The 17,584-nt window shown below is 47.4% G+C and overlaps 2 protein-coding genes across 2 annotated transcripts in view; both read right to left on the bottom strand.

The window, feature by feature from the left end:
* The window catches only part of CHSY1 (chondroitin sulfate synthase 1), a 79,151-nt gene extending 78,484 nt beyond the window's left edge, over nt 1–667 (bottom strand). The window contains exon 1 of the mRNA XM_064517888.1: nt 160–667. Within this exon, the coding sequence (XP_064373958.1) occupies nt 160–434 (275 nt within the window). The 5' untranslated portion in view covers nt 435–667. The remainder of the gene's footprint in view (nt 1–159) is intronic.
* A 6,863-nt stretch (nt 668–7,530) lies between these two features.
* Nucleotides 7,531–17,486, bottom strand: SELENOS (selenoprotein S). Its single transcript, XM_064517898.1, has 6 exons — nt 17,316–17,486; nt 16,510–16,644; nt 14,773–14,879; nt 13,250–13,339; nt 13,068–13,146; nt 7,531–11,057 (listed from the first exon to the last, which is right to left on the bottom strand). The coding sequence occupies exons 1-6, from the start codon at nt 17,401–17,403 to the stop codon at nt 10,978–10,980; spliced, it is 579 nt and encodes a 192-aa protein (XP_064373968.1). The 5' UTR covers nt 17,404–17,486; the 3' UTR covers nt 7,531–10,977.
* Between the last annotated feature and the right edge of the window lie 98 nt (nt 17,487–17,584).

The following is a 17,584-nucleotide window of genomic DNA, read 5'->3' as shown; positions in this document are numbered from 1 at the left end:
CCGCGCCCCCTCCCTCCCCCCCGGACCGTTACGCCGCGGCCGTTGGGGCTCCGGATTCAAACGCGGCCCGCGCCCCCCGGCGCCGCCACAGAGCCGCCCCCCCCCGGCGCCCCCCACCTGTCAGGCGCCCCCCGCCCCGGCCCCGCCGCCCCCGCTCACCGGTGGGCGGCCACGGCGCGGCTCCGCAGGTACTTCTGCGCCGTCATGACCCCCACGAAGAGGAAGCTCTGGGCCGGCGGGCCGGCGCGGCGCGGCGGCGGCGGCGCGGCGGCGGCGGCGGGCGGCGGGCGGCAGCCCTGCGGGCGGGCGCGGCGGGGCCGCGCCGCCGCCGCCAGCTCGGAGGCGCGGGGCAGGACGAGCCGCGAGGCGAGCACGAAGCCCAGCACCAGCCCCAGGAGGACGCTGAGCCAGGCGCGGCGGCCGCGGCCCGCCATGCCCGCCCGGCGCCGCGCCGCGCAGGCCCCGCGCGGCTCCTCACAGCGCCGCCGCCCCGCGCTGCGCCGCCGCCGCCGCCAGGCGCGCCGTGTCGCCCAGCGCCGCCATGGGGGAAGGGGAAGGGGAAGGGGAAGGGGGCGCCCGCCTCCGCGGCCCTGCCCCTCGGCACAGGCGCCGTGTGCGGCCCGCTCGGCGCTGCCCAGGGCCCGCTGGCCCCGCCCGGCGCGGCGGCGCCGGCGGCGGTGGGGCGGCCGCGGAGCAGCCTCCGCCGCGGGGGGAGCGGGGCCGGGGAGAGCAGGGGGCCGCCGCCGCCCTCCCCCGCGGCCCTCGGCTCCCGGCGCGCCGCACGGCTGGCGGGGGCGGCTCCCGGCCGGGGCCCGGGGCAGGGAGCGGCACCCTGCGGGGGGGCCCGGCACCCCGGGACGGGGAGCGAGACCTCGGGGCTGGGATCCCCGACTGGGGCTGGCGCCCCGGGACAGGACCGCGGCCCGGCACCCCGGGGTGGGATCCTGGGCGGGGATGGGGAGCAGCGCCGCAGCCCAGGACGGGAGCCCTGGCCGGGATGGGAGCTGGCAGCCCAGACCGGGAACCCAGGACACGGACTGGGACCCCGACCCAGCCGGGAGCCCGGGGCAGGACCCAGGAGCGGGACAGGGACCTGGACCCAGGACTTGATCCCGAGGACAGGGACCTGGACCCAGCACTCAGGACCTGAAGCCCAGGAGAGGACCCCAGACCAGGATGGGGACCGGGACCCGGGACTCAGACCCAGACCCTTGGCCCAGGACAGGGCCACCATGGGGAGACAGGGTCCTTTCCCCAGGACTGGGATGGGGACCTGGCTCCAGGACCAGCATCCCAGGACCAGGACCCTGCAGTGGAGGCAGGGACCCCACGATAAGGACCCAGACACCGGGACAGAAACTGGGATCCCAGATCAGGGCCCTGCTGGGGAACAGGGTGAGCCAGCACAGCTCACGGCCAGCCTGCCTGGCCAGAAACGCACTGCTGCTGCACCGTTCCCATCTCCGCACGGTCATTAATGTGGCACAGTCAGGCACCAGCTGTCCCCACGCTGCAAAATACGGCTGGGACACAGCAACAGCCAAACATCCCCCTGTGTCAGCATCAGGCCTGCGATAGGAGCAGGCACCCTGGGTGCAGGTCCCCCTTGCTGAAGCCCCAGCCCTGCCTTGCCCTTGCCTGCGGCCGGAGGGGAAGCACGGCGTCAGGAGCCACCTTCCAGCCCTGGTTTCGCTTGGCATTGATGCATGCGCTGCAGCACACGCGCCGCTTCCAAGGGAAGAGAAAGCACTGTCAACTCTGTGTTTTTTCCCACCTTGCTAATTAAACCTACCAGAAATAGGTGGACCTATTTCCATCCCGAGGCTATAAGGACTGCTAGACAGAGGGAAGACGGTAGTTGTACTGGATGATTTCTTTTCCCTTTGTCTGCACTAGCTCTCGGTCTGCATTTCATTCGTAGTGCTTCAGCTTCAGATGCTGCAGCCCCAAACCCTTGACGTTTTAAAGAAATGAAACAGTCACAACACTGCAGAACAAACATATCTAGTGCAACCCATTGACCAGCTGCTTATCACTGTGTGGTTTCTCCCATTTCCTATGCAGTTTTGCATCTCTAATTGACAGTCTTTCCCTTGTTTGTTTGTTTGTTTTTTATTTGTTTATATTGTGGTGTCATCCATCCAGCTCAGAGGAGAAAGTCTCAGCATATGGCAGCCCATTATCAAGGAAGAACCAGACCATTGTGAAAGAGGACATTGTACCAAACATTATTAGTACAAAGTCAAGTATATATGATGGATTTTAACAATCCTTATATAATAAATAACTGTCATATATCCAGGAACTAGCAGGTAATATCACAATCCAATCATCTAAAGAACTAGATCATACATCTTGCAAAAATGCTTTTGTATGGTTTTATTGCTCCTGCGATGGTGCAATTCAGAGGTCAGCACCACCGAGCTCTCGATGTCAGGAGGAATGCGTAACGCGAGCAACGTACCGGAAGAAACCAAGATGTGGCCAATTTAATAAAACAAATTATAGACAGAAATCGGAGAAAAAACAAGCAAATAAGCAACAGGAAAGAAGCTGGTCTCCTTTCAGTGGCCCACAGATGTATAGAGTGAGGTGTATTTTTGTGGAGGGTTACAAGAGAGATGAGAAGGAACTAAACGGCACCGAAGGGAGGAGGGAGCCGCGAAGCCGGGTGCTGCGGCTCTCTGCTTGGGCGAAGGCTTTGCTTTTACTGCTGCAAAGACACCGCAGAGTCGCTTGTCTGGCCCCCTCCTCCGGGATGCATGCAGCGGGACCCAGCTTCCACTTACGTTCACTTCCAATACAGTAATCCAAAACACTGTGCCAAGAAAATCTTTTCTCCTATACTGTTATTTCCCTCCCTTCTATGTGGGGAAAACCCCACTGTAATTTCCTTATACTTCACAGGATTTACAATGGTTTACTGTTAAAAATAACTATTTTTCCCAGCTCCTTTCTGCAAAGTCTGGTGGTAGCCTGTGCCAGTCGGGATGCACGGATCTTTTACTCGGTAATCAAAAGTTTCTTTGAAAGGGACTTCATCAAACCCTGCCTGTTCCTTCCCTCTCCCCACCTCTTCATCTCCAAAAATGGGCCTGGTCATTTGATCTGAAACACAAGACTCTAATAGTCAAATATAAAGTAAGGCCCTTCCTTTCCAAAAGAGAGAGACGGGGTGAGTCTGTCAGCAGGAACAGGATCACCCTCAGCACGCTCCAAATCAGCAGGAAAAATCTGATTCAAGGGAAAGACACTGTGGCCTATAAATTACAGGAATCTTCTTACAGGAAAAGGCAGAGCCAGTGTGGTGAAAAGGCAATAAAAAAGAAGGGCTGGGGCTGAAGAGTTGTCAACTGGCTTCTTCCCACGAAGAAAAAAGTTAGTCATCAAAATCGAAAGCTTTATTTGACTTCAACACGCATGGAAACGATGAAGTGTAGAAAGTGGCAGAACAGAAACGAGAAGCGAGGGGAGGCAGCCCCCTCTCCCCCCGCACAGGTTAACTCGGGCAGGGCGAGACGTGAGCGCCCGGCTTTCTTCCGCTGCAGCTGTCCCGGCGTCGGGGCCTCGCTACCGCGGGCGCACTACGGTTAAACGCCGCCGGCTCACCTGCAGAGCAGAGCAGAGCAGCCCGCCCGTCTCGGGGCGCTGCTGCCGGGAGGTTTATTTTAGTGCACTGCCCCCCCTGCACCTCCCCGGGGACAGACAGCGCTGCAGATCGCAGCACGGGGGACGAGCAGAGAGCACTGCTGAACTGCAAAGAAGGGGCGAGATGAGCTTTTTTGGCCCTGGCGCTTGATGGTGTGAGTGGATGCATGCTCAGCGCTCGCCCCGCTGCTGCCGGGCCTGGAAGCGGCAGCAGGCACATCGACCGCCACCACCCTCACGCTCCCGCTTACCAAAACACAACCTGCGGCCTGAGCCTCACAGAAGGGCCACGCGAGCGTGCACAGGGCCACGCTGCTGCCACGGCCCCCGCGAGCGCCCGGCAGCATCGCAGGCCAGCGAGCAGGCCACCGCCGGGCCCGAGGTGAAACAGCCTGGAGCACGAAAGCATCGCAATGGCCCCGCTGGTCCTTCCACAAACAGCAGCTCCACGGATGCTGCGATGCTCTTCCCAGAAAGCAGCTGGACAACAGATGCATCCCTAAGGATATCAGAGTGCCTAACTTCTTCCTTTTTTTCTTATTACACCTAATTCATGTTCAAAAGTGTTAAAGTGTACAAACAGTCATGTTTCCACCCCGGCCTCCTCCCCTGTTCTTGCACAGAGCATCTGCTGTTTACACTAAAGAACAGAAAAAGCAAATTAATGGAAAAATAGAGGAACACAGCTTAGTTCTTTCAAGAGAATTACAACCCTGCCATTACCCTTGGTGGCCTAGAGTATATTTTTAATATATGTGGCAGAGAAAGATCATATTGCACAATCACACTTAAGTGCCTTCCCCTAGTAATACAGCTCTTGGTCATTCTTTAGTTGATCCTATATCTTGTAGACCCTACATATTAAAGTGCATACTAATTTTCTAATACAATCCTGTCTACAAGGACAAATACATGTATTTTTATGCAGCATGTTTTCTACTCTGCATGCAGAGTATGTGGAATTACTTCAGAAAATATTTAGAGGACTCTCAAAAAGGTAGAGAGGATGCACGTTGCGTTTGCTCCATCCCACTGCTTGCATCCCACTCGCTCGAGATGGGCGCACCGACCAGCAGGACAGAGCCCACTCGACAGGCCCCCACGGTTTAGATTCATAATCAGATCAACAAAATAGCAGTCCTATTTTTAAATGACAAAAAAGCTAAGTACTTGAAGGAGTGAACTATTTTGTATCCCTACACGGTAGATGTCACCTTTTGGAATAAAGCAGCATAAAAACCAAGCTTCGAGAGAGGTTATCATTTTATAACCACTTCTTTTTCCCATCAGTTTTGATCTCCAGCATACCCACAGTGATGAGCACACAGTAATACTTACAGGATGTACCTTCCATGTTATATATTCTTTTCTACATTTTTTTAAATAATAAAGAAGTGACCTAGTCCCCAAGTGCTCCAGAAAGTTTAATAATTAAAGTTCCAGTACTCAAACTGATACTTTAAAAGCTACCCAGACACTGGAAAATGAGCATATTTCTTATATTCAAGGTAACAGACTCATGGTGGAAAAAATCTAGCTGGGCAACTAGTAGCATTTGTCTCTGTCGCAGTATTTCCAGCACCGTTGCATTTTCCTGAATGATGCAGAAACTCCTTCCACAGTTCCAGCACCCACTTTTTTCATCCCTATCCTTTTCTGGTCCTGATACTGCCCAATCCCAACTTTCCCCCTCAGCTGAATCACTCAGGAGATACCCGTTCAAGGGACCAAAAAAAAAAGTCACCCCGTCACTGCTGGCTAGAAAGCCAGAACAACATTGCCATCCTATGGCCCAACACCGCAGCGCAGCAGCGGCACAGATCCCCTCCGGGCCAGGGACAAGGCTGGTGTCACCTTTGGTCACATCTGCCCTTCACAGCCAGGTAACTTGCTTGAGCTTTTTAGATGCGTGGGAGGGGAAGAAAAACATCCTCTTCTGCGCACAACTGTTCTCCCAGTCGCCCACTTGAGCGCTCAGGTCTGATCAGCCGGGTCGCGGCAGCTGCTCTTCAGGGTGTGCTGCATCAAAGAGCTTTGCTTCACGAAAGGGAAGTTCGTGTGTTTTTAACCTACCACCCCCAGAATGGAGCCAACGAACTGTTGAAAAAGCCTAGAACGTGTATTTTAAAAGCAAGCAGCAAGATGCGATATACCTAGGAAGCAGAACAGCCGAAGAAGCGGCAACTACCTAGAAGCGCTAAGCCAAGTTTCTGGGAGCACATCACCCCCTTCAGTAGTAGATCAAGAAGCATTTAAGACCCAGAGTTTGTTTCATTTTGCAAGTGCTTCCTGTAGGCCAACCTGACAGCAGCCCCCAATTTTAATACATGCAAAAGAGCGCTAGAACGAGACTGAATAGCCGTGTATTTCAGTATACCATTTTCCTTCCACTCCCTTTAAAGAGAGTCAAGTTCTCCTTGCCATCCCTACATTACTGTTACCCACTGCACAGGATTTAAGCTGAGGCTGGAAAGCAGCATGCAGAAAGAATCTCCATTATTAAAAGGAACAAAATCATTAAGTTATCAGTGGAGATCTTGCTCTGTACTGAAAGTGTCTTAGCAGGCATGCACTTCAAAACAAAAATGATCATAGAAAAAAAGATGCCTAAGAACAGAGACTGCATACCTGCTAGCCCATGACAACAGAAAGCTGCAAAAAAAGCTTATATTCACATGTGGGTCACCACCGAAACAGAATAGGCCTCCTCAGCTCAGTTTCAGTTACTGGTTGCTTCATAAAAACTCATGAACCTTTTTGAAGAGTTGCTGGCGCTGGAGCTGGGAATATGGGCAGGGTGTGTGTCAGCCTTGGAACAGCTGGGTTGGAAGCCTGCATAAAAATCAGCTACAACGGTGCAACCCGGCCAGAACACCACCCAGCCAGCAGCAGTATGCTTTTCCTTTGTGGTTGCAGAGCTGTTCCAAAAGCTAGGCTTTCATTCCAAAAAGGAAAGAAAAACCCCAAAGTCTTCAGCCCATCCAAGTCTAGACTGGCTTTTTCTACAGTTGAAAATAATACAATTTCAGTGCTCGATGATAGCAGAGTGGAGCTCAGTAGCACGGACAGAGACACACTGTGCCCAACTCTCTTGGCTAAACTGATCACTGAAAAGGTGCCACTTTTCAGCCTGGACAAGGCCAAAAATCTTCAAAAGGGTGTATCTGATCCGTTGTAGAGATGTGTGCTGATGTGCAGCCAAGCCTGAAAAAACACAACTGCCAGAGATGGGAACTGCTTCATTGACTGCAGCAGGCAGAAACTACAGTTTTAGACTAGTTTCAGTGCAGTCCTTAACCATACCACTGCTGGCCAAACCCTCAGGAGACTGTCGCAGGGGCTGCCATCCTCCCATTCAGAGAACCTGCTGAATAAGAATGCTCTTTGGGCATCTTCCTAAGGAATGGAAAAAAATAAAAACGAGAAAAAACAGCCCAATTGAAACACCTGAACTATCAGCAAACACAAGCTAAGGATGAAACCATACTGGGCAGCAGCAGCAGCACAGCCTGAATTCCTTGGGAGTTTTAGAGTCAAAATAGTATAAGGTATTTATTAGTACTATCTTTTCACACCCGCATTCAGTCTCTGCTAGGAGAGCAACTCCTTGCAGAAGTGTGCAAAATCAGTATTTTCATTCACATGAACTCTGAGTAACACACAGGTAATTCTAGGCTGGGAACAGTTCTGCTAACAGATTCCCTATTTGCACTCACTCCCCCAAGTCCATCTTCTGTTGTTCACTATTAAAAATTTCCAGTGTCAGGAACATTTTTTAAAAATAACTAAATATGCACAGCAAGCACTCTGAAAAGCCTTTCCTCATGACACTATCTTTCTGAAAGGCCAGGTAAAGCCAAATAAATCTCACGAGTGACAATATGTTTTTTATTCATTTTTAATTCCAGTACTAGGTATTTCTTGGTGAATATTTAATAGAACCATGCATAAACTAGACCACATATGCAATTTAAAAAGTGGAATTTTTTTTCTCCAACATATAGGTCATCTGAAAGACAGCGAAAAATACCTAGCTACATTTTTTCACGTGACTAACATTTTCAGGATTTTTTGTGCCTCTGAACAGTTGCTTGACTTGGGATTTTTCAATACCAAGATAGATTACTGTTCAGTGGCCAAGCACCACGACACTTATTAGTCTAGTAGTATTGTATTAACTATGTATTTGTTATCTAAATTCTTCCAGATAAAGACATTTCTAGCATGTCTACATCAGTAAAGTCAGAAACTTCTTGCACAACTGCTGTAAGTGAAAAAATCTGAAGGCTTTATAATAAGATTTGTGGTAATTCAAGTTCTTGGGAATTCATTCCCAAGTATGAACAATAGCTTCATTAGTTCATTTTCACCTACTGCCTTGTGGATACTTTCCCCCTATACTACAAAGCAGCAAGCAACCACGCTTCCATACTTGTTTGTGGTTAAGGGAAAACTTATTTTTTGAAGTCAGAAGAAAAATCCGTCATCTATTTGTGAAGTTAGTGAGCCAAAAGAGATGTTTTACAAACTGAGATTCTTCCACCCTGTTCAATAGCTTAGAAGTATCTGATCAAGAAAAATTCCAATATCTGACAGGATTTAGGGACCCAAGGATTAATAATAGAAGTTAAGGAAGAAGGGAGCTTGAAGTTTCAAGCAAATATGTGAATTACTTCATCTCATTCAACAGGTCTTAAGATCTCAGAGTTGGGCAAAAATCCATACCCCTCAGTCCCAGCCAGCAGCAAGTCTTGAGACACAGAGAAAGATTAGCATATGCTCAGTTCAGACCTGCTTATTTCTTAAAATGTTTTTATTGAATTAAACTAACCTGTCCTCACCGTTTTATCTACAGAAGTTTTGCATCTTTAATGCAAAAACCTCCTCCAGTTATTTTTCTGAAGACAACACCTTGTTCTGTTGCCTATTTCCCCAATGTAAGGAAAAAATGTTTCCCAGAGGCAAGAGTAAAATAGCAACTTATAACTCTGTAGGAAATCTTCAGATCTTGAAATTCTTTCCCGCACCTCTATTTTTTTTTTGCCTTATTAAAAATTAAAACCTGAAGTTACATACCGCAGTCCACGTTACATAATAAATCCAACAATGGAAATTTAAGTTTACATATCAAAATGCACAGAAGTCAAGAAATGAAAACTAGTTTCCATAGGAACATTAATAGCCCTCTCACTTCATCTTCTATATGCATTTAAATATACACTTAAGAGGTATAAAGTCAAAGGGTTCTTCACTTTTCCGTCTTGTTAGCTGGCAACTTTTTAGCTCAATAAGTAACATGCTACTGTTACATTATAGTCAATAGAAAATCACAGATCATATGACATAGAGCAGTCTCTATATATTTATAAACAATGTTTCCAAAGTTGGCACTCATACATATTAACAAACACAAATATTTCAAGTGTAAGTATTTAGAAACAAGTTTTCAAGCAGCCTTAAGCTACGCTAATAAAATACTGACATACTCTTATGCCACATATACCAGCTCAAGAAAAGTAATCAAAGACACATGGATACGTGTTGTACGCTGACTGGAACTATTTCGCCCTTTATCAGGGACAGCCTAAAGGTTTGTTTAGTCATCTTTTGCGCTTTGTGCCAAACAGCATATTAAGAGACTGGGATGTTTGGAAAGCTCATTTGTGCTGACCATCTCCAACTCTGTTTTCCATCCACATTCCTGGACAAATACCAGAAGGATGACGACAACACTCCCTTTAGCTACTTACTCCTTAGAGTCTCCCACTTACAAATTTTACACGTTTGCTAGCTGTAGGCTCTTGCAGCAGAAGCAATCCTCAGCTTTGGGGCTGCATAAGCTGACAGCAGGGCGAGAAGACACCTCAGCACCCCGCGGGGCTACTCAGGACAGCCGCACAGCCAGGCCACTAATTCACAACAGAAAGTAGCACACAGTAAATTCCTTATCTTAGCGTTCCCTAGGTGCATCCCTCATACCACATGACTAAAGCGATGCACAGTCCTGCTGCCCAGAAACAGAAGACACCATGCACACACCTCAGCGCGGGTTGCAGCTTCTCTTTTCTCTATGAACATCCTACGGTGTTCATGTTAACCACGCCTATGTATACCCTTCTCCTCCTCCAACTGTATTTCTGGAGAGCAATTTGGAAAGAATCCCTCTGCTCCACTGAGAGCAAAGGCCTTTGTTACATGTTTTCTTGATCTAATTCAACCACAGGTATAACTGGAGTGCTTAACAACTACTAATCCGTTCTGCCCCATTTCAGAATCACTTTTGGTGGGGAGAGGGGAGGAAGAGGGTGGAGAATGTTCAGGTTCAATTTTTAGACTTGGGACACTTAATTTGGTCTTATCCTGAAGCCGACTCTTTCAAAATCATGATTTGGAACATAGAACACTCGGATAAAACAAAACTGTTAAAAACCTAAAAGAACAGCTTAAAAAAACCCTCCTTCATTCTATACAAGTACTTAAATGAAAATGTAATCTCTCATATGATGCATCTCATTTTATACATATTTATTGCACTAGAACATATGCCTTCTATATAAAAATGCTGTAGAAAACCACAAGATTGTAAATACTCTATTTATGATTTGTTTGCAATGATATTTAATAATATTTTGTTTTTACAAAGCAGTTGAAACTAAAAAAAGGAATAGCAAGACACCCCCATCTGCTGTCTAGCATCAGTAATCCTCACTGGTTTGTTTACCATTTATAAGGAAAACATCATTCAAGGTAGCTTGTCACAGAGACTCATCTACGATAACTGGCCTTCAGTGCAAACCCATGGTATCCGTCAGGTCATCTGGGTTTTCTCAAAGTCCCTCCTCCTAAAATTCAAGCTGTCTGCCCATGATAATATCCTTCCCCCTCTAAAGTACCTTCCAGCCAAATACTGTAAACCTTGTAACACATGTTTAGGGATAGTACACAGCCTCATTTTACAAAGGTAAACAGAGACACAGATAGTCCATTTGCCTGGGGTCAGTCTTTTGAAGAGCCAGCCACAGAACCCAGATCTCAGAATCCCAAGTGATGCACCTCAGCTGGAGATTGTTTCCTCCTTACAGAAGGGTGAAAATTAACTGGTTATGCTGACATTGTTTCTATCTTCACCCTTTTTAAGAGGATTAAGTATTTTTCTTGTGTAGTATCAGTTACTGTGTTAACATTTGGGACTCAGGTACATCTGTTTTCAAGTCAACACCTGCACTAAACCAAATCCCGAAGGAGTCACTGTGACATGCAAACTGTAGGCAGTTAGACAGTGGGTAGGATTAAGCCTGCTAGTGACATCAGCCACCAGGGAGGTTAGCCTCATCCACCTGCTGACGGGCCTCTGCGACCTGGTCTCCAGGAACAAGTTCCACCTCCTTCTCCAGACAGAGGGTTATAGCCTAGAATTACAGATGAGAAATCCATCACATTAATATTTATCCTCAACGCAAATTCACCAACCCGTAAAGGACACTAAAAAAAGCTTCACCATTATTCGCAATTTGTTTATATTTACTATACAGGCAGCATTTTAAGGAAAATAAAAGCAAAGAAAATATCCAGTCTTGACATGGTTTACACAGTGCTAACAGTAAAAAGCATTAAAAAACATTCATGTTTTCATTTGACCCATTCTGATTAAATTAAATTGAAATTAATTGTGATTTAATTTCTCTCAGTCTGCATTAGAGCTTTAACACTGCTCTGTAGTTATGGAAGAGCAGTGAGAGTCTCTCTGTTTACCAGGAGCCCTAACCGTTAGGGATTTGCAACATTTTTTTATTGCAGTAAATCACCAGTATGCGAGGAATATTCTGAAGGTTAAAAGGTGGATCCACTCATTTATACTGTAAGGGAACTTTATTTATGAATTTGAAAGGTCAAATACATGCAGCAAGGCAAACAGACACTTGCAGTTGAAGCCCCCAACATCATAACTATACGCAATTTCATCTTATGAGCATACACTTGGAAAGATATGACTTGGCAAATGTTTTCAATTTGTTTTGCACAATGCAAAGCAAAAGAAAACTGAAAACCCACTAGCCTTACCAACCAAGCAGTTTTCAAAGCAGCCTGTTCCACTGAAACCTCAAGCATTACCTCCAACTTAGTTAATATGAGAGAACCAAATAATCAAAGTTCTGCTTTCCAGCTCTGTTCAGCAGTTGAACAGTGCAGATGGTTCTTTCACTTCATCCTTATCTCCCTCATGAGAAGATCAGAGACCTCTAATTCCATAATCTGTTACTTAAGCAAAGATTTTGCTTAAGAGGAAACTAGGACAGGTAGCAGCTGTAAAGATGCCTCAAACCAGCTGCCAGGATAATGTTTCTTAGCACAGCTATAATCTATGCATTTCTCTTTCCCTGTAGTGGTAGATATTCTGTGTAAGAGCTGAAAAAGATATCTGATGGTATCAGACATTAGACCATGCTCATGTTAAACAACAGAAGATGAATTAGTCAGCTCCTGCAGATATCAACAGCTGCTAGTATAAATACTTAAAGCAGAACTTCAAGCACTGAACTGTTATTGAGGTTTAATGTGTTTTATCAAGAATCTTGAGGTTTAATACATTTAATCAAGTTTAATCACGTAACTTACTCAGTGCTGCAGTGGGTTTCCCTTTAGATTGGTATAATTGGGGTTGTCTAGATGACCCCTTCCACACGGGAAAATTCCACTTAAAATATTGTAATCAAATTAACATTTGCAGGTACGGCAAAGGCTATTTGGCCAAGAGAAGAGAAAGGATATTAGCTGCACAGCTTATCTACAGCAGTGGTCCTAAACTGGGGTATGTAAGGCTACAGAAGGCAGTTCATCCACCAAGATGACTTCAGTGGTTGACAGTGCATTTAATAAGACTGTGCAGTGGTTTGCAAGAGTTGATAGCAGTTTATTCATCTGCTGGATTTGTAAATTCAAGAGGTCATTATCGTGATGGCTGAGAAATAAGGTTATACTTTGTCTGAGGAAGTGTTTAACTTGCCTGAATCTACATAATTTAAAGTAAAATACCTTCCTCCTGCATTTGGGTAGTACTACAGATGATTTAAAGACAGACTAGACATTGGGCTTTTACAACAATGGGGGAAGGATCCCAAAAAACATGAAATGAACCTATATTTCTGAGTCACCAAAATCTCAGTAAGTCATGGTAAAAGCATTTTTAATAAAATGGAAATTTTCTTTCCCTGGGGCAACCATAGAAACTTCCTGCTAAGGTTTGCACACAGTACAAACATGACCACATCATTTAGAGATAAAGAGCTTGCTCATAAGGCACATTCTGTTTCCTCCTTGAATAAGCAGAAAAATTATGTGTAAATACACAATGACTATGTACATTGTTGGATAAATGTTCTATTTCCAGGCCCAGATTATCTGAAGGATTTCATACTTACCACCGCTTCGCAAAGGCTTTTTGTTGGATTTAGGTTTTGGGACGGTCGATGAGGTGGAGGCACCAGATTCTAATTCTTGCTGTTCACATAAGCAAAAGTTAGTCAGAATTTAATCAACATGAATTTCAGCTAATCTAATTACATAAACATCCCTGTAGCCTGGTTAACAACATAGTTGTTACCTGGTTCAGTTTCAGGTTTCCTTTATAGCTTTTTCCCTCTTGCATACTTTCCCACATTGCTATCTTCTGCCTTCGCTTCTCTTCTTCAAGCTAAGAAACAAATCCACGATATGTAAGATTAAGATTTTAGAACTAATAGATTTGCTTCTGCTATGGAAACAGCTACAACAGACCCATCAAAAACCAAGCATCTCTGAGCTTATGGAAGCATTTATTTTTTAAACCAACACTCATTTTTTCCAACTACCTGCAGATCAAAAAAAAAAAAAACACTATTGTGTCTGCGGTCTCTTTGACCACCTTGTACGTAAAAACATTTTCAAAGTAAAACCCAACTAAGTGGCAAGCATAAGTCATGAGTTTATAGAAAGTACCAGGTAAAGGATATTGCATGTAATGGCCATTTAATGCATAATGGAGGGTTCTACAGAAGAAGAAACATTTGTTCCCTTCCCCCTTCCCCCCACCCCAAATTAACAAGAAAGCCAGCTACATATTTGCACCCCAACGTACATTACCGAAGGCTCTCCCATCTCTGTCCCAAAGCAATTCAATCACAAAACAGAATAAATTAATCATTAAGACAGACTGTCTTCCTGGCAGCAGGAAGAAAAGAAGTTCTTCAGCAAGTCTCCTATTCTGCTATCCAGCAGGGAAAGCAGGTAGCTGCCCCACCCAGTCCAAGAAAGCAAAGTTCCCCAAGGCTAAGTGCACTAGACCCAGATTTTCTCCATAATGCCTGTTCTCTTCCTCAGAATGACTTTCCATTAGGCTTTAACCGCCAAGATTTCTTGAAGTATCAGCTATAGACTTAAGTCTGAATGTAACTGACTGCAAAAATCAAATAAAAGAATTGGGATTACTGAGCAATATTATCTCTACCGTGGTCACATCCACTTTTCTACACTGCCCCACACAGCAATATGATATGCCTCACATCACAAACTTCAAATTACAGCAACGTTGTACTAAGCTCCATTTCTTAAGAACTCATATTTGCCATTAAGAACAGAAAACACATGTATGCAATACTTCGGTTAATCTAAATGCCAGTAAATTCCCTCTAGTGATGCGCCCGCACACACAACTAAGTTTTCCTAAGTACAGAGTTGCCTGTAAAAAGAAAAAAAGAAAGAAAAAAAAAATCAGGCCCACAGCGTTCGACACACGCAACTGTTTGCAGAGAAGCAAGGGCCAAAGAGATCAATTACTTCAAGAAGTAGAATTCTAAACGCATTAATTGTTCTAATCAATAAAGAGCATCATGATCTCAAGTCAACAGAGTATATAAGTATGTGGTTGGATCAGTGAAGGCCCATCATGATACCTAATGCCAGTTACTGCTATCAAACTGTATCAAAAACAGACCAGATGAAGGAGGGGGAAAACCCACCATCCACTATCCCGCAGACAGGGAGTCTCTTGTTCTTCCCATACCTAGCATAGAATAAACCCTTCTGTAAGAGCAGCAAAGTGCTTGATGACAAACTTAAGAGTTAAAGACAGAAATGCTCTTTGCTTACCTGTCGCTGTTTTTCTTTGTATCTTTCTGCTTGTGCATTCAACTCCTCTTGCATCCTGAGGCGAGCTGCTGCCAAAGCTTCCTGCCTTTTCACCACCAAGTCAGGTTCTAAGAAATTGGGAGAGAGTTTGCAAGGCTGTCATTAAAAATAAATTCTAAACAGTATCCTCAAAGCATCGGAATACAGAAAGGCTAACATCTCTCTTTGGAGCTGCTTTGCAGAAAATCACAATTGAAGTTCAACTCCCAACTAAACTTTTACAGTAGTTTATACACTGATTTAAATGTAATCACATTTTAATATTTTTAAAGCAAGCAATTAGTTTAGTGGGCTTTTAATGAGTAAAGGCACCCGCTTAATAAACCTATCAACAAACTAAAATTTAAGCTTCCAGGAGACCTCTATTTCTATTTTTGAAGGTTTTGTTTAATAAATATCATTTTGGAAATATCACCCATGCATTCGCAGGGATTCCATTTTTACCCAGAGAACTTGTTTTACTCAGAAGCATGAGGAAACCAGCCCACATTCACTCCTCCTCCTTCTGGCGATTGCTCCTGTTTGTTTCATCATAGCAGTGAAGCAGTGGCAGATTTAACATGCTCCATCAGCAGAGAAATGACTTAAAAATATCAAATAAAAAACATCTCAAAAGAAAACTTGCAGTCTGTGAAAATCCACATAGAGTATCCACTTCGCTGCAGGTTAGGCCTTTTAGTAGAAGTCACAAGAAAAAAAAATGACATCCAAGCAAAGGCAAATACTACTCCTTTTCCAACAGCTGAAGTCTCTTGACATTTGTTTGACTCTTTACATGTTTATTATCATCTGGTGATCAATATATGACAGAAATTTCAGCAGTGATGTTTTTGACTGCATTTTCATAGGCAGTTTTGGCAACTAGATCAAGATTTAATTATCATTAGAAAAGAGCATCAGCAGGATAAGGATCTTTCTGAGGCCATATGTACGGCCATGCCAGCACGCCAAATGAATCGGTGCCAAGCAGTTATTCTTCAGGCAGATCCATAAGTATAGCCTGTGCTTTACGGCAGATTTACAGGCAAATGAAGCAGGATCGTGACTGTGTAGGACTTACAACTTAAGCCACAGTTTAGACAATAATATCGACAAGAGGCAGTTACACCCCAACTGTACATAAGCCTGACACAGTAGGAACTGTGAAGGAATTGTTGAAAGGAAAGGGACAATGGATATTAATCAACAATCTTTCACGGCTTTTTCAGTACGTAGGCTTGGGCGTGTTGTTTTTCTTTGATAATGCTGAAAACTATTTGCTAACTGACCCTGTACCATTTGAACAGCAGGGCACTCTGAACTCCTGCGCTGTCAAAGACCAACTGTTCCCTCATTCTGCAACGCCCTGGTCCTTCTCTTCAGACTGCATCGCTTCAGACACAACCCCTCTTTGAGACGGCCTTTTAAAAATACTTCTCTCTTGGCCAAACCTTTTCCCACCAGTCTCTCCAGTAACGACACCTGTACAAGTTCGTGGGCCTAAAGAGTTATCCTGAGTAACGCTCACAGACCAGATCCCCAGAAAAAAGAACCTTTTTTTGGTTGTCATTAAATAAGAGCCAGCGTGTGGGGATCCGAACGGCTGTCGGATGTCACGCCACAACCGAGAAGCGCTAGCAGGAACCCGGAGGGGGACAGCCGCCACGCACACAAGTACCACCGCACGCTGCTCTAAAGGACAAGCCAAGATTTACTAACCGACGGCTGCATCGGCTGCTCCCGGCCGGCTGCTGCGCCGCGCTGCCGCGCTCTGGGATATCTTCTGGATGAGGAGATAGATGGCGACGCAGGCCAACAGGATGTACCAGCCGTAGCTGGAGAGCAGGGAGCCCACTGGGGACGGGGACACGCCGCAGGTCAGAGCGGGCTGCCAGGGAAGGCGCCCGCCCAGGCCACCGGCGAGAAAAGGGAGCCCCCAGGGCAGCGCCCGGCTCCTCTCCTCTCCCGGGGACCGCAGCTCCCACCGCAGGCCCGGCCGCTGCCCCCTGTCCCCCTCCCCAACACCGAGACCCTCCCCCAACCTCAAACCCCTTCTCCGTGACCCCCCCCAACCTCAAGCCCTGCCATCCCCCCCTCGGGCCCTGCCGCTGTCCCCCGCCCCCTTCCCCAACACCGAGACCCTCCCCCAACCTCAAACCCCTTCTCCGTGACCCCCCCCAACCTCAAGCCCTGCCATCCCCCCTCGGGCCCTGCCGCTGTCCCCCGCCCCCTTCCCCAACACCGAGACCCCCCCCAAACCTCAGACCCCTCCTCCGTGACCCCCCCGCCCCCCCCCACACACCTCGGGCCCTGCCGCTGCCCCCCGCCCCCCTCCCCAGCACCGAGACCCTCCCCCAACCTCAGAGCCCTCCTCCGTGACCCCCCCCCCACCTCAGGCCCTGTCATCCACAGCCAGGCCCGGCCGTTCCCCCCTCTCGGGACCCCGCGGCCCGGCCGTTCCCCCCACCGTCGCTCCCACCGCCCCGCCCCGCCCCGCCCCGGGCCCCGCCGGCCCCCCGGCTCACCCGTGTGCTGCAGGAGCTCGAGGCCCTCCCGCTCCAGCGCCGGCCGCCCCGGGCCCGGCGCGGCCCCGCCGCCGCCATCCTGCTCCATCGCGCCGCTCGCAGCCGGAGCCGCCGGCGCCGCACGTCCGGGAGCCGCCCCACCGGCGGGGCCAATCACCGCCCTCCTCGTCCTCGCCTACGGCGCCCCGCCTCGGAGCGCGGAGCCAATCGGAAAGCGACACTCCGGCGTGCCGGGCCAATGGCGGCACGGCGGAAGCAGGGGGAGGTCA

Source organism: Dromaius novaehollandiae, chromosome 10, assembly GCF_036370855.1.
Source record: "Dromaius novaehollandiae isolate bDroNov1 chromosome 10, bDroNov1.hap1, whole genome shotgun sequence".
NCBI classification, from domain to species: Eukaryota; Metazoa; Chordata; class Aves; order Casuariiformes; family Dromaiidae; genus Dromaius; species Dromaius novaehollandiae.
This window is presented reverse-complemented; position numbering and strand designations above follow the sequence as displayed.

Bases quoted from the DNA above. Each gene is read 5' to 3' on its own strand.
- SELENOS (XM_064517898.1), bottom strand. From the start codon at position 17,403: ATGGAGCAGGATGGCGGCGGCGGGGCCGCGCCGGGCCCGGGGCGGCCG. The intron at 14,880-16,509 runs GTTAGTAAATCT...CCAATTTCTTAG, and splicing joins AGCAGCCGATGCAGCCGTCG to AACCTGACTTGGTGGTGAAA. The intron at 13,147-13,249 runs GTAACAACTATG...TTATGTGAACAG, and splicing joins GAAACCTGAAACTGAACCAG to CAAGAATTAGAATCTGGTGC.